Raw genomic sequence first — 26,235 nt, 5'->3', positions numbered from 1 at the left:
TAGTTCAATGGTGCTGCAACGTCTTTTGCAAATCTGAATGAGAACACATTTTAAAGTTCTCTCTGTTTTTCAAAATGAAACGTTTAATTCATAAGAGGCTGTGCTGCTCGGTGTTCAGTCACATTTTACTTCGTTTTTGTTGTTTACAATTTTGTTCCTGAAAAAGATCAAATCTACTTCCCTGTATCCTGTTTTCCTCCAGTTAATAAGCTGTACGGTCAGTGTGTTTTCAGATGTCATTAATTTTAATAATTAAACAAACCTCCCTTCCTGTGCTTTCTGCAGATTAATTCTGATCAGAAACACTGATAAAATAAACGCTGCCTTTACTACAACTAATAAAGAAAAGAAAGAAAAAGGCTGTGACGTTTGTGTGGTTTCTCACATTTCAACATGCAAACATTTCATTATTCCCTGAGGAGCCACAACCTCTGAGTCAAACCACAGAGTCCCTGGGCTTGTGAGAAAGCATCTCTGTTGGGTTGCGTGTATTCCAGCCAAGGCGTTGCCAGTTCCACAGATCAACTCATATAATCTCACCCAGCAGTGTTCCTGGCCAGACAGGTCAGCTGGCATGCTGAGATTGCCAGGGGGAATTTCAAATTCCCTAAAACTCTGGTGGATGTGGAAGGAGCAGATAATCATCTACATTCCTAAGTCCCCCTCTCTTCAAACCCACAGAACCCCCTGCTACCTCAATACACTCCACATTCTTGACCAGGATGTGCTTCCGTATGATGGCCTGCTACTACTTTCTTTGACCTTTGAGTTTAACCACATTAGTAAGGCATATAATATTATTGTTTCCTTGAAAGTCAGCAGCTTCAGGGTCTCTCTAATTTATGTTGGTTTACTGCTTATTGCCGTAGTTTGAATCCAGTCTCCAATAACTGCTAACACGTCTGCAGGTGTGCTTCCACCATTGAAGGATCTTATGTAAGCATTATCTTGACTAGAGTCAATAAAACCCAGGAAACAAACTGTCATTATTCTTCTTAAGACAGAGTTTACTGTTTGCTGAATGGATCGTCTCACTGAGTTTGTCTCATGGTTGGTTGACAGTTTAAAAGCTATTCATTTTGCTGCTACAGAGAGGAGTCATTTCTTAAGCTTTTTTGATGAATTATCCGAACAAGCAGTGAATAGACCTATTGACATATTGGATATTGGATTCATTTGAAGCAGAGCATTCTAAAAACACAATGCTAATAGACGCCACATATAGCAGCTCTGATTCGCAAAATACGGTTCATTTATGAAATCCCATCAATCACCAGCACATTTGATCTAATGGATTTGTTAATCAATAGCCGGATAACAAGGAGCACAGGAAACCATCTATGCAAAAAAAAAAAAAAACGCCTGCAGCTGATTATTCAGATAGGAATGATTGGACTTTTCAAGGCCCATCAGAAGTAGCTTGTAACATGAAACCAGTGTGAAACCTTAATCCTGCCGGCAGAGGAAATAAGGGAGAGAAATTTGATGCTTTAAGAGCTTCCCTGCACCCTGATGGGATTTGGATTTAGCGTCACTTTATAAATCTCCATGGCTGCTAGTCGCAAGCACTGCTTTGAGGCCTTATGTGTCCATATGTGAATATGAAACGTGCGTAATTAGATGAAAGTGCACCTCTGTAGGTGGGCAGCTACACATGCGCTCGTGCAGCTTCCCAGTTGCAGCCGCTTTATCCGTCTGAATATTCATTAAATATATTGGTAATGGTTAATGTATGAGCTTTGTTTGTGTTTGTTCATGGCTTTTGCATGTTAGCTGGTAAGGTTTTATAAAAGATATACTGTAGCTGAAGAAATGCTTGCGCAAAAGCTCAAAAATTGCATAAAATGTTATTTATTGACGTATATGAACTACTTACACTTACACACATTTCTCTCTAGAGCAGCTCTGAGATGGGAAACATCCTCTTATTCCAAGGTATCTGAAAGTATCACATAGGTTTTCCTGTATGCGCTTGTTTCAGTTCTACAGTGAACTCACGCAACATATTGTCATAAAATTGCACATCTTGAACAACAATTTGAAATAAACATAAACCACAAGATTTGGCTGTATGGCGTGCTTAAGGTTCAAAGTGTCATGCGTCAAACTATCATGCCAGGTAACGTCTACTGAGTCAAAATTAGCGTTTTAAAATGAGATCATAAAGTCTAGCGCAAATGTTAATATGGTAAATGTTTATTTTTCCGTCAAATTTAACTTTTGATGTTGAAATTCCTGTTCACCGAGCCAGGAGACCAGAAATCTAGAGAAAGGTGAGCTTATCTGAAGCTTTATGGTGTATTTAAAGTACTAAAAAAAATGCTCAAACAGAAGCTAGAAAGCTACAGTTCCTCTTTTTTTTCAACCATTCGGCGCCGTGAGTTATTTGCACGCCGTCTGTGAAAATGCTTACGGTACACTTTTACAAACGGCACATAATCAATTTTGCAAATGCACCCCAGAAGTGAAAATATTAATAACGCTCTTGGATTGCAAGTTCACAAGGGAGTCAATATTTTGTTTTTTTGATTTTTAAAGCTAGCAGTTGAACCCCTCAGCCGCACAATGTACCCAACAGCACAACGTGGGGACTATAGATTGAGGCTGCATTAGAGAAAATAGTGTGTAAAAGATATAATTTAGGGCTTTAATTGCATATATCTGCTTTGTTGTTTATTAATCCACTCTCTCTCACACATACACATATACACACACATGCAGGGCTGGGTTTACAGGGGGACTGTGACCTCCTGTCCAGGCCTGCTTATATTTCATTGCATCCTGATTCTCTGACATGTAGTATGTTGGATGGGGGGAAGGGTATGAAGAGGAAGAGGGTGTGTGTGTGTGTGTGTGTGTGTGTGGTTGGAGGAGGTGGGGGTGAAGAATGCTTGGTATGTGCGGACGACAACAACATGAAAGGCGGCGAGCGTTCAGCCCAACCGATTGTGCGCCTTCAAATCAAACCCAAAATACCTTTGTGCGCGATTATAAATTGAGCCGCGGATGCGAGACGCCTCGACGCGCCTTTGTCGCAAAAAACCAAACCGCCAGAGCGAGTTTTTATGAGGCGGCCACGCAGTTTATTTGATGTCGAACACCCTGCAGAGGCGGAGATGGTTTGGTCTGTAGTAGGTGGGACTGCCGAGCGGTCTGCAGCAGGACGTCGTAGATCAATGAACCGGACCGGAGGGTTGGTCCATCGCCTGGCGTGCATCTGACTGTATAGATGTGTCAGTATACCTATGCAGGACCGAGACTCCTTTCTTTAACACTGCTACCCAACCCATTTCAGTATGCGGATGTTATAAAGCGACTGGCTATTTCCTAGGCTCGCTCGGATCCCGTCTTCTGTAGTGGCTCATCGGTGCGATTTGTTGTTGGGCTCTCTCTCTCTCTATTTTTTTTTTTATTATTTTTTTTTTTAAAGAAACAAGAAATTCAATCCATCTGTAACCTCCAGGATGATCTTTGCAAACACGGGCAACCCGCTGAAGACAGCCAATCGTAAGCAGGTAGGCCAAAAAAAAAAAAAAAAAAGCCACACAGATTTGTTTTTATTCCTGCTCACACATGAGGCTGCGTTTGGAATAAATGCGCTCACATGACATTGGGGAGCCCTTTCTGGATTTACTACGGAATAAACGCATCCTTTTAAATGCCGAACTGATTCACATCTATGGGGGGGAGAAAATGATTAAGTGCTCTCACTTGTCAAATGAGAAGCCGATCCTCTGATACACGGAGAGATCAAACCATCTGCTAACCCGATCCATAGCTCTACAGCAGATACTTTAATTATTATGTCCCTATAACCTTGTTTGGCCAGCCGCTCGCCAGCTCTGGTCAATATGTATGATGGTAATTGTAGTTCATTTTTATAGGTTAATGCATTCTGTGTGACTCCAGAGAGAGAGAGAGGGAGAGGGAGAGGGGGAGAAAGAGAGAGGGGGAGAGAGAGAGAGAGATCTGTAATGTATGTCAGTGTGCTGGAGTGAACTGTGCTGCCTGCCTGCCTGCCTGCATTCTTCATTTTGACCTCTCAGGTGAACAGAGCGGTAATTGAAGGCCGTGCCCCTCTGATTTCCCATCACACCTTGTGATTTAGATGGAAGATGGGAGTAAAAAAAAAAAAAAAAGCAGGCGCAGAGGTTATTTTAACCTCTGATGATGGGAGCCCTGCGCGAGATGAAGCGGATTGAGGGTTCAGTTTTCCGTCTGCGGGTTATAGCTATAAGAATATCCTCCTTTAAGATCGAAGAGGGTTATTTATCCATCACGAGGTGGCGTATATCACTCTGGGGGCATTAAATCTCATATGAAATCCTCGCAGGCAGTTTTCAGTTCAGGCGTTTAATCTGCTTTAAGGCACCTCTGTGAAATATATGCCCTCTAATGGAGATGTGGACCCTTGGTGGTCCCAAAAACAAACAAAAAAAAAAAAAAATGCAAGGCCTCCACTTGAACGCAGGCCCAGCACAGATGTTCCTGCCACAGCGATCCAACCTTCATCTGTAAAAGAAAAAAAATTACTGCTATGAACGTGTAACCATCACATGCCTGTAGAAGAATAGCTCAGTGTTTTCGCGCTGGCATGGCTGTACTCGTATGCATATCTTTGGCCCCTTGAAGTGGATTGTCTTTTGGTTATGGACAGATGGTGGGATTCTTGCCGTGTCTTTGATCTGATCTGGAGAGGGTTTGGGATGGCTGGGAGCGATTTTAATGAATGAGTAAGGGGAAGGAAATGCTTTGCAGGGCAGCGTGACGCGGTTCGCCTCAAAAGAATGTAAAAAAAAACTGTAGGTTTCTGATAAACACCACGGCAGGATGTATGATGCAAACGCAGATTTAATCACACGATGATTCATAAAGGCCCACCTACAGGAATATCTCGGCTTTGTTTTGTTTAATGTGCCCCGTCTGCTGGACAGAATCCTCTTTTTACAACAACTAGGAACTTAAAGGTCAAACCACCGGAAACCTTGACTGTAGTCAGAGAATTAGTCAAATCCTTCACTGAAGTAAAAGTACAAACACTGCACTGTAATAACACTGTGTTGTAGTTAAATGTGATGTAAAATTCTAAATAAAAACACTATTAGCAAATAAATTTCCTTCAAGAATCAAAATGCAGGAAAGCTATTTTCACATTGAACAATCTATGACTGGAGACATTTATGAATGAATAACATTGACCGTCTTGTGACAATTCAGTGTTCTGCTGGGAAAACCGTTGGACCTGGTATTCGTGTGGATGTTACTTAGACATGTACCACCCACCTAGACCAGACCAGGCACCCCCACCCCATAGCAATGACACTCCTTGATGCCAGCAGCCATCCCCAGCAGGATGCAGCCTGACACAGGAACACACACAGAAAAACGGTTTAGGAACAACTAAAAAAAAACATCACAAGGTGTTGACCTGGCCTCCAAATTCACTAGATCCCAAACTGATCACTGTGGGATGATCCACAGAGGCCCCTCCCCTCAACCCATAGGACCCAAAGGCCATCAATAACAACTTTCTGTTGCCAGACACCACAGGACACCCTCAGAAGGCCCATGTCCATTCTCTGAAGAGTCAGAACTGTTTTGGAGGCACAAGGGAGGTCTACACAATATTAGGAAGGTGCTCATAATGTTGTGACTGATCAGTGTAAATGTAAAATGATCAAAAATGACCACAACATTGTACTTGTTCTAGCATTAGACTCTTGTGTTGTCTCAGACGTGCTACACTGTAGAAATCTGACTGCAGTGTGGATCCTTAGTAAAGTGAGATTGTTCCATTGCTGTTTTTCTGCATTTCCACATCAAACCAATGGGATGTTCTTGTGATCAGTGTTGACCTGGGTTTAAATTTGATTATCGAGCTCCCCTACCATTCCTAACAGTGGCTTTCCTGTGTGCAGTCCTACCCCATGACTCCGTCCAGTCCCAGCAGCAGCAGCAACAGCAGCAGCACAGGCCTGGAGCAGCTCAGCAAAACTAACCTTTACATCCGCGGCCTGCCTCCTGCGACTACAGACCTGGACCTGGTCAAACTCTGTCACCAGTGAGTACAAACGCATATATATGACATTACAAGGCTGCTTATGTGCTTGCACATCGGTTTGTTGCCACTGATATACTTGTTTTGCTGCAAAAAAATCTACCAAGAAAATCTGTGTGCAGATGATGACAATGATAGGCTAAATATGAAGCCTAAGTCAAGAGATAGTTAGCTTGGCTTAGCACACAGACTAGAAACAGTGCGAAATGGCTCACCCATGTAAAATCAGAACATGTTGTATTATTTTTTTTTTTTTGCAGTTTTTGTTATATTAAGAAGTGAATTTTAAAGGGCTAGTAAATTTAAGGCATGTTTTGTTACCTTTGGACATGCTAGCTGTTTCCCACTGTTTCTAGTCTTTGTACCAAGCCAAGAACTGCATTCCAGCTTTATATTTGTAGAACTGACGTGTAATGACAATAAAACTCGTTGAATACCCTTGAATAAATGTTTAATTAAATAAAATGTTTAAAGAAAAACAAGAAAGTGAGTTACACAGAAACTGTCAGATTATTTGTTCAGGTATTAAAGGACCAGTGTGTAAGGTTAAGTGACATCTAGTGGTGAGATTGCAAATTACAGAGCTCCCTTTCTATATGTGTCGGAAAATAGCTGCCACTTGAGCATAAAAAGAAAATGCAAAGACCCCACTCTATAGCCAGTGTTTGGTTTGTACATTCTGGGCTACTTTAAAAACATGTTGGTGCAAAATGGAGAGCTCCTTGAAAGATAATTATCTCTATATATAGACATGGAAATACATTCTAAAATAAAAAAATGACACACAGTGACTCATAGTTATCGTATATATGAATATGAATCTACCTCAATCCTCCACACTGATCATTTAACCCTAAATAATCTAATCATTCTTGGTTTTAACACAATATGGATGACTGCTTTAAAATGGATTCAGACTGATATCCGCCTTGATTATGAGAAACCTTTGAGAAAAATGTGCTAAATAAATAAGATTTAAATGGATATACTTACATTTAAATACAGCACAGAGAAACAATAGTGTCTGTCAAACAATGCAACGCTGGTTTAACCATAGTGTACACTGACTCATAAAATGCTCCAGCCACCATACCTCTATAAACAAACACACATGGAAAAGCCATACTGTAGCTCGACTTAGGTATGTGAACGTACAAATTATTGTTTTCTAAAAGAACTAGCAGTCGTGCATAGCAGCTCGGTGATCTAGTTGGATGTGGATGTGACACTGCTGCATAGGTGTGAGTGCTTAGCAAGGTGGATGCCATAATTGGTGGAGTTTTGTGTCGTGTCTCTCCCTCGGAATCACGAGCATATGGAAAGAGGCATTCAGCCATGTAACCAGCAGCAGCAGCAGCAGCAGCAGCAGCAGCAGCTGTTTGTGTCCTGTTTGCTTGTGTTTTGTTCTTGTTCCCAATGGTGTTTGCCATCACAAAGCAGAAATGAAAGCGCTTTTCGTAGCAACAGGGTCTGAATGGTGATGTAAGCTAGGCATTCAGAACGTATGGTTTGTGTGTGTGTGTGTGTGGGCTTGGGGAGCAGCAGCTCACAGTTTCTGTCACAGTGCAACTTCAGTGTAAATTCAGAGATAAAGCAAAGCCTGATGCATTTAAATTGGGGCGGTGCATCGTACCGTACGTGCCTCCGAAATGATCAGTCTCCCTGAATAGGACCAGTTCTTCCTTATTTTCTGCCTGTGATGTATCTTTGACTTCACGATAAAAACAAATGAAGGTCTATCTTTGTTCAAGTTCCTCTGGAAATATACCTACACACAAATTTATTTGACGCAATAGAGAGAACATCACCAGTATCATCGGATTAGTTGTTTTCAAAGCAGTAATCTACATTTTGTCGTGCACAGGTACGGAAAGATTCAGTCTGCGAAGGCGATCCTGGACAAGACGACCAACAAGTGTAAAGGTCGGTAAAATCATCAACTTATTCCTAAGTTAAATGTATGTTTGAAGACTCACCTGATACATTTTTGTTGGATAGTTGAGATCATTTGTTTTGTAGAACTTTAGGGGATTTTTTAAACCATACTTCAAACATGGTTTCATAACTTCCTGGCAGATCTCATCTTCCGTTCATTTCCATAGCGTATGAAAATCAATTTGCGACGACTTGATGCTGGCCTGAGTCGGTAATCCATCACTGTGAACGTGTCTGCTTTAATTTTTGTCAAACTCTCGCTGCTGCATGACATCGCAGCTGAAAGTGCGGATTGATAGCTGAGTCTTCTCTGTATTTCAATGCCACGATTACATACATCTGACAAAAAAAAAGCAGATTATGATGGATTACCCAGCACAAGCAGGTTTAGGGTTTCCACAAACCGATTTTCACACCTTATGGAAATAAATGGAAAACAGTGAGGGACCGTGTAATGGCAACAACACACAAAGACAAATCAGAGACAGCATGGTATGCTTTGGAGAAAAGGCATGTTAAGTATGTGCGTGGCGTCATAAACTGGGTCAGACGTAGACGATCTTAAAGGAATATTTCCTGTATTTTGACTTCAAGAAGTCCAGGACGTCACTGCACCTGAATGCAGTGGAGGCAGCTTTGCTCAGAATAAAGAAACTGGATCTAATGTGTTAAATAGTGAGGATTAGAGGTGCTGATGTTTTAATCTTTCAAAAGAACCAGGTTAGCTGGATCACTCTGTTTCCAATGTTTATTTTAAGCCAAGTTAACTAGATGCTAGTTTCAACTAAATGTTGAATTATTCCTTTAAAGCATATTCATAGTCTACTCTAATAAATGTCAGATTTTGTAAATGACATAGATTGTAATGACATCTATTGGCAATCTGTTTCAACGTATATGACCCATACCTTAGTACCAGAGACAAAACAACATGTACTATAGGTGGTTATTGTTTTTATTTAATGTATGCTGATACAAACAGTGTTCTCCAAACTCCAGGTTACGGCTTTGTGGACTTTGACAGCCCGGCGGCTGCTTTAAAGGCAGTACATGCTCTGAAAACCAGCGGCATACAGGCCCAGATGGCCAAGGTGAGTTCGGTGGAGACATGTGTCTGTGCGTATGTGTGCATATTTGTCATGCTTGTGAACATCTCTTCGCGGTGGTGCCTCTGTAATATGCGCATGCTTGTGTCCGGTGCGTGTTGGCGGATGACATTCGACTGGTCACATGACCTCGGCTTGACAAGCTGTTCTTCCCGTGACCCCATTTACTTTCACTGTAGAAACCAGATGTCACGTCTCTCCCTGCCAAATAACCTGCCAGTCAGTGTACACGCAGGGCCCGCCAGCTCGCAGTCTAACACACCATCGTGGTTAGGTTACACTGTATATTCTTACCAGCATTGTTGCTATGCCACTGGGTGTTAGCTGTTACTGCTCATGCATACTTATGCGCTCGTATCTGCACCAGAGCGCCACAGCAACAGCTCTGCTGCCCCCGAGACAGCTCTGTGAACAGTTTCAAGTAAAGTTTTATATTTTTAGACAACACACAGGATATGTCTGCATCACATCTGTGATTTATCTTGTCGTGGCCGGCGGAAATTGTCTGCATCATCACATTTCTTTCAGCGCTTTCCTTGGCCTGTGACACCGTGCTTAAATTCACGGGTGAGAGTTCACTGACAAAGGGTTGCTCTCTGGAGGGCAGCATGTAGCCGCTCTGTTTGGAACAAACATGGCAGAACGCAGTTTGTGTGTTGCGGTAGCTAGGCTACGCTGCTTTCCTGCTGTATCTAGGGAAGACCGCAGAGGCGCTGAGCTGCATCACAGTACACATAAAGTGTGTTTCATTGAGCCTGGTTATGTGTGTGTGTGTGCAGGAGAGCTTATAAATGTTTGCTTAACCAAGTGTTCCTCTGATCCTTATCCACACTTTAGTTTAGTTCAGACCTGACCCACACAGACAGGTTCCAGGTAGAATAGATTTAGTCCATGCAGAAGTGAAAAGATAGGCTTTAAGCTTCTGAGCCAAACAGTAAAAACCACATTGCTTTCAATAAACCTCCTTTTTTTCCTCCATTTTCTTTCATGTGCACAGCAACAGGAGCAGGACCCCACGAATCTGTATATTTCCAACTTGCCTCTCTGCGTGGACGAGAAGGAGTTGGAGAACATGCTGCAGCCCTTCGGCCAGGTCGTCTCCACGCGGATCCTCAGAGACTACAGCGGCAACAGCCGAGGCGTGGGCTTTGCCAGGTCTGACGAAGGAGATAGGAGACAGAAAGATAATTTATTTCTTCCCCACTGAATCGCCTTTAAAGCACCGGCAAAATAAACCTGCAACCGGCCGACAGTGATAAATAATAAGCTAACACCAACGTATCAGTCAAGTAATGCTTGACATGTTTCTGATATTATATAACACAGTAGGAGATTGAGCTTTATAGATAACGTTAATTAGCTCCTGTCCTCATTTATACCCACACAGCCAGGTGTTTGCTTATAGTTCTGAGCTATCACTAGTTATTCCACTCACGCCTAACAAAACCACACTGTGTTAAAATGACGTTTTACAATGAGTGATGGTTGTTATTTTATCTTCTCCTTCATCAGGATGGACACAACAGAGCAGTGTAATGCAGTCATCTCCCACTTCAACGGAAAGTTCATCAAGATAGCATCTGGAGCGCTTGGTAAGAAAATAATTTCTCCTTTCTGTACACTCTCCATCCGATTAAAAACTAAAGCGGAGGCGGCGGGGACGGTCGTTTTATGAGTTAATTTGTCTTTTTTTTTTTTTTTTATGCTAACGCCCCCAGCTCCCTCTCAGCCTTTGCTGTGCAAGTTTGCAGACAGTCAGAGGAAGAAACATGCTCACGGTGGATTTCTTCCCAATGGACAGACAGGGGATCTCAGACTAGTATGTATCCGCCCACCGTGCATGTTTTGCTCCTCTTTAACCACCACAAACATTTGTAAGCAAAGCGAAGCTGCATAAAGGTCTCATTGTTAATAACAAAATTCCCTGGCAAAAGCATTTCCTATTCCATAATAGAGAAATCTGTCTGAGTGCTGTTCTGATGAAATGACGTGTCTTGTGTTCATTTCCGGGATTTTGAGACCAGTCCAAACACATCAGAAATGAGCAACCGTTTCACTTTTGGTTCACGTATACAACAGCATGTGTCTGGGTTTTGTTGAGTCACATTACAGATATTTAATCCCACATGATCGTCTGCTTCCTCGCTTTAGGGTGCAATGACTCTCACCTATGATCCCTCCTCAGCAGCTATACAGAATGGGTATGTTACGCTGACTTTACTACAGCTGATGACATTTCTTTTTTACTAGCCTCATCAGTTTATTTTAATACCGTCTGTTCCCTAGGTACTATCCTTCTCCGTACCCAGTGACCAACAGGATAATGACGGTGCAGCCAACAATGTCTCCTTACATGTCTCCGGTCTCGGCTTACCAGGTACTGCTGCAGATTTAATGGGCGAAGATAGCCAGAGCTGAATTTAAATCATCTCTCTTTGAGGATAGGGTGCACGTCCGTGGGTTAGTGTGTATTTTCCGGTGGTGTGTGGGTTGTACAGGTGCTGTGGATGTAAGAGGAAGATGTTTGGCAACCTTGCGTGGCAGTGTGTCATCTTTTGAATCTTTTATCGTGCGAGCAGAGATAGCGCAATTGGCGATAAACGTATTCGTTCACAGGAGCTAAGTCGTCCGTTTTTCAGTTGGTACAGTCATCTTCTCTGAGTCACGCGTACTCGGAAACTGGGTTCTCGCTCGCTGTTGCTTAATATTCCATTCATAAGTTTTGATTCATTGCTTTTCTGTGCAGCAGAACCGCATCACACCACAGAGGATCTGGCGCTTAAAATTCATCTGCGCCGGAGGGGTGACTCTGTGGGGTTTTGTTTAGCAGCACTGAAACACACAATAGATGTTTTGAATAGTCCTCCGCCAGATGGTCTTCCGACGAATCCACGGCATGTTTGTGACATACACGCTTGTCGAGTAGAGATTCCCATCATGCGAGGGGCTCAAACATTCCCACTGTGTTTGTCCCAGAACAAAGGTTTTAACCTCAGATATAAAAACGGGAACATCTATCATTTACCTTGGCCGCTGCATGAGCATTCTTGTGTCTAAACTGTTTGGAGTTCCTAGCTAGTAGTACTGTCTAACAAAGGCTCACTTCTTTCATTCACATGTGGGAGACGGTTCCTCTTTGGTCGTCCCCTCTGGTTCACATTCGTTGCCAATATGAACACTGAAGTCTCCAATTTAAAATCTGGAGCTTTCTCAGTGACCTAGCTCATATGTTGGGTGTTCACACGCAGACGACATCAAGTCGATTCTTATGCACAAGGAGAAAGTGAGAGTTATACCACACTTCCAGTATAAATTGCCCCTTGGGGACATATAAAGTTTTCTGACTCTGAATATGAAATCTGAATCTATTCATATTTCATATTTCTCAACCAGCTCTTTCCCCTCATTCCAACGAATTTGTGTATCCAGTATCCACAAAACCTGCAGCTGCCCTATTCCTGCCCCCGCACCTGATATCAACCTTTTTCTTTCTTTGTGGGTTGTGGAGGTGGTTGCGAATACCTGTGGTTTAAAGGTTGTAAGGGCAAGAGCCCTCTGGTGGACAAAAACGGTCCAAGACTTGGTTGGCACAGGTGAGACACTTACTCCAAGGAGGCCGCTTCGGTTACGGTGCATATGCAACAAATAGCGTATGGAAGAGGCTCATAAAAAACTACCAGGTTTCCAGCGAGTTGTCGAGCACCACTGAGCAGACGGGACCTCGCTAAGGATGGTAGAAATGTAGAAACTGACTTAATCTCCAGTGAAAGGAAGTAGAAGAAGTGCATTGAACTCCCGATTAGACACAATCTTGCCGGCCTTCTTAGTAGGTGAGGTCATTTTTGTACTATAAAAGCTTCTTACGGCCAAGAGGGAAGCAGGCTTGCTCGAAATCTTTGAAGGCTTTTGACATTTTTGGGCGGTCATGGATAAACAGGAACCATAAGCACAGTTTAATGGCTTTAAAATGAATGAATGGATAAATGCAGTTTATGCTTTTGCAGCCTGAATATATGATTTCATTTGTGCCATAACAGCTTGATTCAAGACACACCAATAACTTTCTCTTTTCATGTGTCCCTCATTCTGCCCCGTCCCCTTCCTGTTCTCACTGTCTTCTAGGTACAGAGTCATTCTTGGGTGGCGCATCAGCCGTACATCATGCAACACCCGGTAAGCGAACAACAGCATTACATACCAGCTCCTATTCTGAGCACAGGAAATGGGTGTGTGGTGCCGCTGCCGCCGCTGCAGCTAAAGCCCTGAGCTCACAGCAGCTCGGGGTGTTACTTTAATCAGCCCGTTCTGCTGACACAGTCAATCCAACGACTAAACTTCCCCAAACACAGAAGAAGGGACAGAGCTGAGACAAGTTCTGGGAAACAGCCACTGTGTATTTACATGTTGTAAGCGTGTGTATGCGTGTTGGACCGTGCATGAAAGAGAAATGGAACAACTAAAGAGACATTCAGTCCCCTCCTCGTCCTCTTCCCCTCCTCCCCTCCCCCCTCCCTCCCTCTCCCTGGATCCAGCAGGAAATGCCTGAAGCAGAGACAGTCTTGTGACTCTTTGACTCTTCCAACAGATGGTTTCCAGTGGAACAAGTGTCTCTGCTGATCTGCCCCTCCCCCACTCTTTGCTAGGAAATGGTCTATTCCCTAAAGGCATCATGTTTAAAGGAGTACACAGCATGTGAAAATGGACTAGAGCCGGCACACTTTTTACGTACTCGTTTTTAAACCTCAAAATAAATTGTCACAGGTAGCGTTAGAAGGCGTTCAGACCTGTGCTGAGCCACATACATAAGACAGTACAGCAGTGGTATCTACGCCCAACACTACCTTCCACTGTCTCTCCTTTCCTGTCTGGTATCTGTGTTTTTCATCAGAGTGAGTTTAATTTAGTTTGTAGAGCTCTAAACATGTGATTCGGGGTGAAAACTGAACCGCCCTGCCTTACAGGCTGCCGTGATGTCTCCCTCTGTGGATCCCTCCATGTCACTGCACCCCTCGGCCATGATTACTCAGCAGATGGGCCAGCTGTCACTGGGAAACACTGGAGCGGTGAGTGGAATTCTGGGATATCACTTTATGCGGTCTGCGGGACGCGAGAGCGGCGGAGAGGCATTTTGCACCAACATCTGCGAATGAGCAGATGGGATTGATTTTTAGTTTTATAGACTATTACTGTTACATACACCGATCAACCACAACATTATGACCACTGACAGGAGGAGTAAATAACATTGACCAACTTGTGACAATTCAGTTTTCTGCTGGGAAACCTTTGGACCTGGCATTCATTCATGTGGATGTTACATAGACATGTAGCACCCACCTAGACCAGACCAGGCACCCCCACCCCATAGCAATGACACTCCTTCATGGCAGCAGCCATCCCCAGCAGGATGCAGCCTGACAAAGGGACACACACAAAAACGTTTTACGAACAACTAAAAAAACATGAAGAACAGCACAAGGTGCTGACCTGGCCTGTGGGATGATCCACCGAGGCCCCTCCCCCCAACCTATAGGACCCAAAGGCCCCTACAAGAATCAAAATGCGGGAAAGCTATTTTCACACTGAACAATCTATGACTGGAGACATTTAGGAATGAATAACATTGACCATCTTGTGACAATTCGATGTTCTGCTGGGAAACTTTTGGACCTGGCATTTGTGTGGATGTTACTTAGACATGTACCACCCACCTAGACCAGACCAGGCACCCCTGCCCCATAGCAATGACACTCCTTGATGGCAGCAGCCATCCCCAGCAGGATGCAGCCTGATACAGGCACACACACAAAAGCGGTTTAGGAACAACTCAAAAAACATGAAAAACAGCACAAGGTGTTGACCTGACCTCCAAATTCACTAGATCCCAAACTGATCACTGTGGGATGATCCACAGAGGCTCCTCCCCTCAACCCATAGGACCTAAAGGCCCCCCACTAACAACATTCTGTTGCCAGACACCACAGGACACCCTCAGGAGGCCCATGTCCATTCTCTGATAAGTCACAGCTGTTTTGGAGGCACAAGGGAGACCTACACAATATTAGGAAGGTGGTCATAATGTTATGCCTGACTGGTGTATATGCATGTACAAGGAAATATTCTCTGTTGGTGGATATATTATCTTATGTGAAAATAAGTACACTGTAGGCAAAGATCTTGTGAACATCTGGTTCGTCTAAAAACAAAGCAAAAATCCAAACAGCTGGTCTTGTTGGGATTTCTTGAAGACGTTTTGCCACTTATTCAAAGTAGCTTCTTCAGTTCTACATGACTAATGAAGAGCTTCGTTTTTTGGTTTTTTTTATGAGGAACATACATTATGTGGGTGGTACACCACAGATGTTCCTAGAAATGAAGAAGCCACTTGAACGAGTGACGAAACATCCTCAAGGAAATCCAACGAGTTCAGTTGCTTTTGTTTTTTGGATATACCATAAACCTGGATGACTGACATATTAGTTTAAAGACATTAGCTATAGATAGTCACAGTTCATTAATCAAGACAAATGACTTGTGTCTTTGTGATTCATGTCATGTTTTTGTTTACTGTGATAATAATTTAAAGGTTCTGGGTTTTAGTTCTTTAGTTCTCCTAAACAGATAATTACATAAAACTCACATAAAACATATTGCCTATGTTAAGCTCATGACGGGCAGCAAAAATTCCTGTAATGTGAGGAATATGGAGTTACATTTGTGTGACAAATGCTTTAAGACTGCAGCAGTATTTTTATTTATGTGTCTCATAATGTCATTATGCTTATCACGAGTCTTTCAACATCCCCATACCACCCTACCAGCAATTTGAGGACCTCCAGATTCTAAACGTAATGATGTGGTCACAGATTTTCTTAATAGCTGCCCCAGAACTATGAAACTCTCCCTGCGCTGTACAACACAAGAAGGCTAACGACCTAGCTGCTTGCCGGTGTGACCACACATGTGTGGGGAGATCTCAGACTCAGATTATATTGTAGGTCAACTAAGTGTCAAATGCCATAGTGAGGACAGATGATAGACTAACATCTAAAACATTTTTCTGAATGGCACGTCCTCTACCCGCACTACCTTTGCGATCTACCAGTCAATCAAGATGGACGTATAGGAGGGCACTCCTGGTTTAAAGTAACAAGTCGTCCTACACAAACAGTCATCGTATTGTTTGCAGAAACAACAAACTGGCAGGCAGACAAGGCAGACGGGTAGTTTAAAGATCGACAAGTCCGCCTTCAGAGGAACGGGCGGACGGTGGTGTGAGGTTCAGCCAGGACTCTAGTGTTCGTATCCTGTGTCAGATGTAGCTGATTTATTATTCCTTTTCAGGATTATCACTTTCAGTTGCACTTGCTGTTTGGTTGGGTTTAGTCAACTACTCTTTGATTTTCCTGACTACCATAGTGAAAAGCCCTAACCTTGAGATTTTATATTAACCTATTCTCACAGTCACACTACGTATGCACCGCCTGTTTTAAACGCCTAAAAAAAATGAACAGATCATTCTTCTGCTGAGGTCGACCTGATTTAGTGGCATCTAGCTGTGAGGTTGCAGATTGCACCCATAACCTAATTCCTGCACATGCACCTACGGTGGTCTCTGAAAAATACACTGGCTCTCTAGCCCTTCTGCAAAAACATGGCGTTGCATCATGACAGACTCACTCAGGAAATATTAAAGGCTCATTCTAAGCTTGCAAAAAAAAAACACAGATTGTTATTTTCAAGTGATAATACGCTCATAAAAACATAATTTTTAAGATTATATATTTATATATTTATTTTAAAGTGCTGCATAAATAACATTACTAACTAATTGTTTCTTCTCTTGCAGTATCTTGCTGCCAACCCTGGTGTTCAGGGAGCTTACATGCCTCAGTATCCTCCCATGCAGGCAGCAGCTGTAAGTTTATTGTACCTTTATTTAATTTCATTCACAATATTGACTTTCTACCTGGTGACCATTTAACTGTGGTGCGTCTTAAAACAGTAATTATTCTCAGTCATATGGTCTTACATCCATAAGGCCCTGAGTTGTTTTTGAAACATTCGTCCCCTAAAACCGCCAATTATCTCATTGCGCGCACAGTGAAGTTAGTTATTATCAGATTTTAAAAGAGAGATGCTGTTTTGCTTTTCAGGAAAATGGCACACCGCAGCAAGTGGACTCTTCCAACAACTCGTCTCCTTACAGTCAACTCAGCAAGTAATCACAGGTACCTTTTGGCTCCTGAACGCAGGCCCCTCTGACGTAAATGCCATCAACTCCACCGCCACGTAGCACTAATAGTACACCAGGGTTTATGTGCTGTGACTTTCTTTTTTATTTTATTTTTTTTATTTCAGTACCTCTGCTTTCGGTGTCTTTTATTTTCAGACCACACTACTGCTCTGTGAGCCAGAGGGCAGGTGGGAAGTTGCTGATGACATCTCCTGCTCTGATTGGACCAGATACGTGAACTTTTTTGCACAGCCCCGACATTTGTAGTGGAAAAATGAGGACGGTGTAAATGGACTCAAGCAGTTGGCTAATCGCAGAAGAAGAAAAGAAAAAAAACAACAAAAAAAAAACAAGATTTATTTTGATAAGAAACAACATGCTCTTCTTTTTCTCTTTTTCAAGGATTCTCAAACACTTGCCAGAGGACCCACCCCGTCCCCCTCCCCCTACCACCTCCCATCCCCCTCCCCTTTCCATTGGAGTATGATGTGATATTAAAATGCATGAGATTGAGATACCCCCCTCTCCCCCACCTCCAGGTGTATATGATTTTCTAGTTCCTTTATTTGTGGTATATGAAAAACCTTGCAGACCTTGTTTGCACTGAAGTGTGAAGTTTTAGGATAACTTCATGTCGGTTTTAAAAGTTGCCACAGAAACAGCTTATTAAAAAAATCAGAGTTCATGTTCGACTGCACTTGACGGCTGACACAGATGACCATTTCATTAGGGAATTAACAAATTTATTATTGGAAAAGGTGCCTTCCTTACGTGACATCAAACATTCTCCCGACATTTTTCTCATCGAGCTTGATCGGGTGTCATACTTCTATCCGACCGATCAAGCGTGTGCGCGTGAAATCATGGAGACATCCATCGAGTGTTTCGCTATCTAGTCGTCTGTTAGCAATAAAGACAATGAGAGTCCCACGGCAATACTGAGAAAACAAAAAAGAATGGTGACAAACTCAGAGCAAGGTAATTCCTTATTTTCCTATTTGCTTTTTTTTTTTAAAAAAACGTCAAGACGTGACACGAAAAACAAGAGACGTACTTTTATGAAATTACAAGTTTTACACCCAGTGGGCATCTTTTAGGAGGGTTTGTTTTTTTTTTTCCTCTTGTGGTCAGTGTGACCAGTGATCTACCTCATGGTTCTGCCGGAGTCTGCTGGTGTTGTGGGGTTTGCAGGTAAAGCCCCCCTTTTCACCAGGCTCTACAAAGCAGAACAGAAGCCACGCTCAGGAGCTGGCTAAACAGGACTTCTGCCGTCTGTCTCCCACATGCAGCTTTTCTCTTCCTGATCTTTAGAAAGAAAAAAAAACAAACAAACAAAAAAAAAACATTGTGCTTTACTTTTATTTTTATCTTTATTTGTCACTGCTTCTGTTCTGGTGTTTCTTCTTCTCAACATGATTAGTGTTGTTCGGTTGTGGCGCTCCATTTGTGAGAGAACTCAAGAGTAAAGGCGATTACTAGCTTCTCCGTCAAACAGCTGGTTTACAATGCGCTCTAAGCCGGGTTGAACGCGGGCTATTTGCATTCATTCGGCGCGCTCTTCCGCCTTGACGGATCTTACGTGACTCACACTGCTACTGTGAAGCGCTCCAAAAATATACCGCTAGGATTTAGCCAAATTTTGGTCATTTTGTTCTACGGCAGTTTAACAATGTTCATGCCAAAACTATTTGAAATGAGTGGGAAAACTCCAACTATTGCCTCATACTAAATATATGTAACAATCATGTCCTTTAATTAAGAAAAAACAAAAAAAAACAGCAATATTTCATTAGAGTTCAATGAAAGTTGAAATCACACGACTGACGGCATGTATTTATGTACATTCAGGGCCAAAAGCTAAAAGTAAGTGGGTGATTTTTATTTGCATTTTTTTTCCCTCTCTTTTCTTTGAGTTTAAGGTTTCTGATGTAAGACCTCTACACTACTTTGAAACTAAAAAAATAAATAAGAAATGGTCGCGGTGCTTCTTTCCCGATCAGTAGTACAGAATACAGTGAAGGCTCGCTATAGAAAACAAAAAAATGCAGCCAGGCTTTTACTGAGTGTACTTTCCCCGTTCTGAACATTTGTTCCTGGGAAAAGAAAAAATTTAAAAATGCTAAAAAAAAAAAAAAAAAAAAAAAAAAATTGTTATCCTCATTGCTTCCCCCTCTGTCACCTTCTTCCGATTCTGAAACAATCTCCTTGCTCTCTCCTTTGACAACATTGGAATAAAAACAGTGCTGAATAAAATCTTCTCTTTCTCACATGTGACTCCTGTCTTTCTTGTTTGTTTGTTTTTTTGCTTCTATACTTTTATCACATTGCACTTAAGTATGCTAAGTAGTTTAAATTATAATCCAGAATACCAAAAAACATACCTTTGAGTACTTTACATCTTTCTTACCCTGAATCTAGCACTTACCTCAAGCCCCATTTATTCCTACAATTAACAAAATAATAATTATAATTTGATTTGTATCATTTAATTTTTCTTAAGAAGCGTCTTAAAGAAGATGGCCACATTAGTTGAAGTTAAATAAGACAGGAGCAAATATTATTTTTTACTTAGTTCATTTAGATTGTAGGTTAATCGTCATGTCACATGACCGTAGGTTTGGTAGGGTTTCCCAGGTGGACAGGGCCTCTAAATGTGTTTTGCCTGGGATCTTGGCACAAGGGACTGTAACATCTAATCCTGTGTATTAATGAGTGTTTTGCAGATTAAATTATCTTTGCTATAACAGTGAGTGAATGAGTGAATTTAGATTCTTTTTAAAAACAAAAAGGAGTGGGCGGCACAGTGGAGAGGTGGTTAGCACTGGTGCCTCACAGTGAGAAGGTCCCGGGTTCAAATCCATGCCTTTCTGTGTGGAGTTTGCATGTTCTCCCTGTGTCTGCGTGAGTTCTCTCCGGGTTAATTGGTGATTCTAAATTGGCCGTAGGTGTGTGTGAGTATAAATGGTTGTCTGTCTCTCTGTGTTAGCCCTGCGATAGACTGGCGACCTGTCCAGGGTGTACCCCCGCGCCCGATGACAGCTGGGATAGGCTCCAGCAGACCCCCACGACCCTTACCAGGAATAAGCGGATACAGAAGATGAATGAATGAATGAATGAAAAAGGAGTGGTGTATTGTTAGATAAAATGTCTATTTACATTTAGTAAAGTGCTTACATGGATATGAACACATAACAAGTTAGATATGAGGTGAAAAACAATACGTGCATGATTGTTCTTTGACAATTCTGGGCTGGGTTAAGTCATGGGTCAATTTGGACCCGCTAACACAAAAGACATGGGCAGCTTTCTAGCACATTTCAAGGGTTAATAAACATGTGTTGCCATGTAGACATTCACATCGGCCGGTTGTAGCTCTTACTTGAAGTAGAAAACATTGCCTGTGTTGATTGCAATGAAGGAATGTGTCACTAAGTGCAATAGCGTGGCTCATGAGTGTATTTTTAACACTCACAGGCTCAAATACTTGTTCCATCCCGTCTCCTTCTTCAGAGAGACAGGATGGAACAAGTATTCACAACAGGAAGACACACTATTGTGTATTTATTCACCAAATTAACGTGCCAGATTAGTCAGCATATGAGGTGTGTGCATGAGTGAAGAGTTTGTGTGCAAATGTTGTAGAGTGTATAGGAGACATACGGATAACCTAAAGGAAAAGAACCAAACAGGAATGTGCCTGGGAAGAAGAGCAGAGAGGGACTAATTAGGACAGGGAGGACTGTTGTAACCTTGGCACTCTGGGCGCCACAGGTGCTCCAGATCACAACAATCAGCTACCTGTAGAGCGCACCAACAGAGGTCACTCCCATATCATATCCCAAGAGGACACCAGAGGCCATCACACTCTGCATCAACTTCAGGTGGTTTGTAATGGACACATCATCCACATATCCAGGCACTGATTTCATTGCTGATCTTCACTCTCCATCATTATTTCATTTTCTGTAACTGCTTGTCCTCTGGAGGGTTGCGGGAGGGCTGGAGCCTGTCCTAACAAATGATGTCCCCATGTAACTCTTGTATGGAGTCCTTTTTCTTTTTTTTTTAATCACATGTCTTCAGCTGGCCAGTGACACTCATGAGGGGCTTTACTGTTATCTGGCAGTAGAGGGCGCTGTGAGCCAAACCTGTCCAACACATTTGAATCCAGTTTCATTTTCAAGCTTAGACATCTTTCTGTGTGACTAAGACTGACCCAATTTATCATGGATCAGATGGGCAACAAGTGCTACATGTGTGCTCATGCCCCAGCCATTTCCTGGGCTATTTCAGGCCCACATCCTTTGTAGTTTCACTCTTACACCGGATCTCCCTCCTTAAGCCCGGACTTAGCGCCGCTGATCCCAGAGACATGAAGGCACCATGAACCCATCTTAGGGATCAAAACCACTGGTGTGCAAGATTAGACCTCACACCCCCCAACCCCAACACACACCAATCCATCCAACCCCAGCTCCTAGAATATATATATGAATCCCATGTAGCTTGTGCATGCACTCATGTCAATCAAATGTCTATTGCAAACGTCTCAACACGAGCTACAAGTCAAGTTAGTCTCGCTCTCTCTCTCTCTCTCTCTCTCTTCCGTGTCCTCCTCTCTCTGTCTGTCTTTTAATTCTCCACAGCTGAGGGGACACATGGCACTGATCCCTGGAGAAAGGCCAAGGTCAGAGTCGGGGCACAGACGTGAAGAGAGGAGGCCTGCTACAGTATCCGATATCATTCACCTAATGTGATACACATCAGCGATTCAACACATGTGACGGATCCAAGAGATGCGGACGGTCGCTGCCTTGTTACTAAGCGGTCACTTCAGATGAGCGGTCGGGCGAAACAAACATTACGGAGGTGCCACCGTTGGGCCCCGGGTAATCTGGTGGGATTATATTCTACATCTATACAAACAAAGTAATCAAGCAGTGAGTCACGACCATAATCAGGATTGATGAAAATGATCACTGGATGCATTATAAGTACTTTTACTTACTATCTTTATGGTTTGAAATTAATAGATTTAGTTAAATAGAGGGTGTGGAGGCTAGATTAATGCTTAATTCAACTTCTGATCTGAACAATGTAAATTCAGCATTAGTCAAGGTATTCTGAGTTGTACTGTGCACAAAGATAATCTGCTTTTACATGAGTGAACTGTATTTCAAGGTTTCCTAGCAACTCTGCAGAACAGTTGCAGTGAGTCAGCTGCTAAATCTTATTCTGGTTAGAAACAGCTAAAATATTTAACAGTGTCATAACAAAGGTGAAAGACATTTTTTTTATAGAGATTGGTCTGCAGCTAAAAGTGAACTCGAATGGCACTGCATAATTTCACACCTCATCTGAAGCACAGTAAAGGTCAAGCCTCTGTTATTAAACAAAACAATAAAGAGTATTTGCTGTAACTTCCCACTCCTTGTTCCTGTTATTTTGACAGTAAAGTTCCTTGTGCTCAGTCGTCCAGTCAAACTACAGCAAACTACAGCTCCTGAAATGATTTTTCTTCAAAGAAATAGCAGTTTTTTGAATGGGCAAAAATACATTAGTTTGTGTATTTCCACAAAGTTTGCAAAGGCAGGTCTTTTTTAGTCAATGAAAACCTTGCTTTTGTTTTTTAACCGAACTGCAATGAGTCTGGTGAGTGTCTATCCAGGATGAGGGATACCTCATCCTTGTTGTTCTTCCTGTGGCTTCCTTTTTTCTGTGTTTTCTTGATTTTTGTTTTTAACCATGTTAGCCACAAGTCTCTTATTTGTTGCTCGGTCCACCATTCCAATCTGGCGCAGTCTGAAATACCTCAACAGCTACTGGATGCAACAATGCATTCTGTCGCGACCCCGGCTGAAAAGAAGGACAAAATCTGGTGACAGCACGTGAATCTTTTAAATAAAAGTAGATTAAAAACAGTCATGTCTGTAGTGTGCGTTTGATTGAGCGAATGCAAGGACAGAGGAACACAACATAACCCAAACTTCAACCAAACCAAAGCTCAACTCAGCCAAGCCAAACCAAAGCAGACAGACAGAGAGAGGGAGTGCTCAGACACCTACAGATAAAGATTAGCAATCACATCAATCCATGTGTCAGCCATTACTACTACTGAACCACTCCCCAAACACCAACAAATGAGGAATTAGCTCTGGAGGCCCGGAAGCCCCTCATGATGAATCCTACAAACACAGACGAACCTCTGACTTTTGCTCCTGCACCACACTGAGGTTGGGCTTTTAGTGAAATATATAACTATTTTTACATAGCTCGCTGGAAAATAGATTTTGCTCATCACACGCTCTGTGACTCACATGTTTGCCGGAAGATTAATCATGTTTTTTCTGGTGCCATTATCAGGTCAAAGGTATTCACAAGCAAATTTCTACCGACGTCTTACTTTGCTTTCAGTGCTCATTAGAGTAACTATCACCATGTTAGGATTATCACTGTGACCACTGAATGAGAGTAGTCTTTGTTTGTAGATTATTGTTAGCTGTACTACAGATAGACTGTAGCATATGTTGCAATAGTTGTAATGGCCTCTCGGGAAAGCGGCGTCACATTCGGGCCTGTGTAATCTTCTATTCTTTTATAGTGTGGGGCTGTGGTGTAATATTTTGTTCTGCTCACATTTCGTATGTGTACACCTGCATTCCTGCCATACCGCTGTGAGAAGGAGGCTGAATCACAGCACTGGCACTCGTTCTCTCAGCTTCCTCCTCCCTCCTCCTCCTCCTTATCCTCCTCCTCCTCACTCCAGGAAGTAATTGAATTCACACGATCCAGACTAATCTGGAGAGCAGAGTCTTAACGGTAGTCCAGGAGGGTTGCGGCGCAGTTCACCCCAGCTTCCGCCTCTAGAGTGCAACACCAGCAAAGAAGTCAAACCGGCTCTTAATAAAGAAGCCGGTTCTTTTGGAGGTCCCACGGCCAGCAGTTGTTACTGTCACTCATTACCATTACAGCCTCCCCCTACACACAGGGACACACACATGGGCAAGCTGGTACTTGTACAAACACACACACACACACCCACACATGAGCTTGGGAGCACACATGAGCCAGAGAGCATGGGCAGCGGGGTCATGCTTCATAAAGGACGCCGTTACAATAGGTTTACTGTTACTCTGAATGCCGGGATACAATGGGGCTGAATGTGCCGGCCTGATGCGTCTCCGTTTCCCTGCATTTTTCACTTGATGACAAGGAAGAAAGACTGAGACGGGACAGCATGTTATCAGAGGACGGCCCTGAAGGTGAGTCGACTCATTGCAGGGTTTGCTGGGAATCTGGGACAATCATTTATTGATTGATTTCTGAATTTCGATGAGCCGGATACTCTTTCAAAATCACGACACGCTTAAAACAGTATTGTCAGATTTCTGGGAGAAATCCTTTATTTCCCCAGAACACCGCTGAGAGGCAGCTGGTTTTAAATTTAGACTAAAATCACACCGAAAAGTGAGACAGAAAGATGCAATCGTGACACCTTATTACACCTCAGACATCTGACCCACTTCATATCACCAAAGAAAAATCTGAGATATTGCAAAAAATGGTGTTTGATTGCATCATGCTGAGGTACTTATGGAGGAATTCAGAAAGAGGAGAGGAGAGGAGAGGAGAGGAGAGGAGAGGAGAGGACCACAGGTGAAATGGTAGAGGAATAAAAGATGTGGATGTATGGATTTAAACATAAAGAGATGAGGCGAGGTGAGTGCCAGCGAAAGGAGGAAAAGGGGTGAGGGTTGAGATGGCTTGGTACAAGGCGGGCGGAGGTGGGGTTTGGCTTGGGGTGACAGATGGGACTCCCCTGATTCAGAGGGGTGTGGTGGCGAATTGTGAGATTCCTCTGAGTTGGGGCAAGCAGTGATATTTGCACTGCAGCTGTCAGTGGTTCAGCACCTACGCAGCTCCACCCTCCTCCCCCTAGCATTACACACACATACATGCACGCTGGTACGTACACACACACACACACTCTCGCTCATATTTCATATCTTGTGATAGGCCCCACACATTTGCTTTTGTCGGGGGTTAATCGTCAAGCCGAAGAATTCAAGCAAGACAGCGATTCCCGTTCTGGTGTTAAATATTAACACGGCCGGTGGCGTGGAGTTATTATGGTGTCTACGTAACAGTCTTTCCTGGCTTTATTTGCTCATGGCGTGACCTGTCTGTGTTTTATTGTTCCACTCCAGACAAAGTTCGGGGTAGAGTTTAATCCATGCCTGGTACGTTGATGTAGTAATCTGTTAGTAATTGGGGCTCCAGTTAAAACCGATATGGTAGGCAAACTGTAACAAACAAGGTGCTGCATGATCTGGTTCACATAAAATACAGTAATAAGTCAAATCAAATCAAATCAAATCAAATCAAATCAAATCAAAAGAACAACACACAACCATTGGAGTAATAAGTTATTTAAATAACCTGCAGAGATTTTATATTACAGCAACACTGTAGCTGATATCAATTATTTCTGCATATATACAAAGCTTGAGAGTGGCCAGCTTTCAATATGGACATGAAAATGCATCTGTTTACCATCGAGGTCTTTAACTACAAGAAAATATCATGTCCTGATTCATTCTGCATATTCAGACTGAGTAACAGAGACTAATACAGATGAGTTTTGCAGCATTTACCGGACACACTGCACATCTTTGTATTTATTTTTTTTATCAATTGCTCACAATAACAATTTTCTTGCACATGTATGTATAGATCCTATCTATGAATAGTATACACAGACTTATTCTAATGCTGCTGTGTTACCCTGAATTCCTCTTACGGGGGATCAATAAAGGTACATCTTTCCTTAACTATATCTCAATTTAAATCGTAATAGCAGCGCTTTACTTTTGCATTAGATTAAGGTGGAGTTACTTTTA

The 26,235-nt window shown here is 42.6% G+C and overlaps 1 protein-coding gene across 2 annotated transcripts; it reads left to right on the top strand.

Moving 5' to 3' along the window:
• Positions 1-2,905: 2,905 nt before the first annotated feature.
• On the top strand, positions 2,906-19,628 carry rbms1a (RNA binding motif, single stranded interacting protein 1a). 2 transcript variants are annotated; one of them, XM_084541999.1, is made up of 14 exons: positions 2,906-3,515; positions 5,901-6,061; positions 7,923-7,981; positions 8,993-9,084; positions 10,097-10,254; positions 10,612-10,691; positions 10,818-10,918; positions 11,251-11,300; positions 11,386-11,476; positions 13,222-13,272; positions 14,061-14,162; positions 16,949-17,017; positions 17,256-17,330; positions 17,492-19,628. In XM_084541999.1, exons 1-13 carry the CDS (start codon positions 3,465-3,467, stop codon positions 17,322-17,324), a joined length of 1,134 nt encoding a protein of 377 aa, XP_084398125.1. In that variant the 5' UTR covers positions 2,906-3,464; the 3' UTR covers positions 17,325-17,330; positions 17,492-19,628. The 2 variants fall into 2 exon arrangements, with proteins under 2 accessions (XP_084398125.1, XP_084398126.1); XM_084542000.1 differs by having other exon boundaries at positions 2,908-3,515; positions 5,919-6,061.
• Positions 19,629-26,235: the final 6,607 nt, after the last annotated feature.

Source organism: Chelon labrosus (assembly GCF_963514085.1).
Source record: "Chelon labrosus genome assembly, chromosome: 3".
Classification (NCBI taxonomy): domain Eukaryota; kingdom Metazoa; phylum Chordata; class Actinopteri; order Mugiliformes; family Mugilidae; genus Chelon; species Chelon labrosus.
This window is presented reverse-complemented; position numbering and strand designations above follow the sequence as displayed.

Excerpts from the sequence above, each read along its gene's own strand:
- rbms1a (XM_084541999.1), top strand. The coding sequence starts at position 3,465 with ATGATCTTTGCAAACACGGGCAACCCGCTGAAGACAGCCAATCGTAAG. Across the intron at positions 3,516-5,900 it reads AGACAGCCAATCGTAAGCAG|TGGCTTTCCTGTGTGCAGTC; the intron begins GTAGGCCAAAAA and ends CATTCCTAACAG. Across the intron at positions 11,301-11,385 it reads TCAGCAGCTATACAGAATGG|GTACTATCCTTCTCCGTACC; the intron begins GTATGTTACGCT and ends TCTGTTCCCTAG.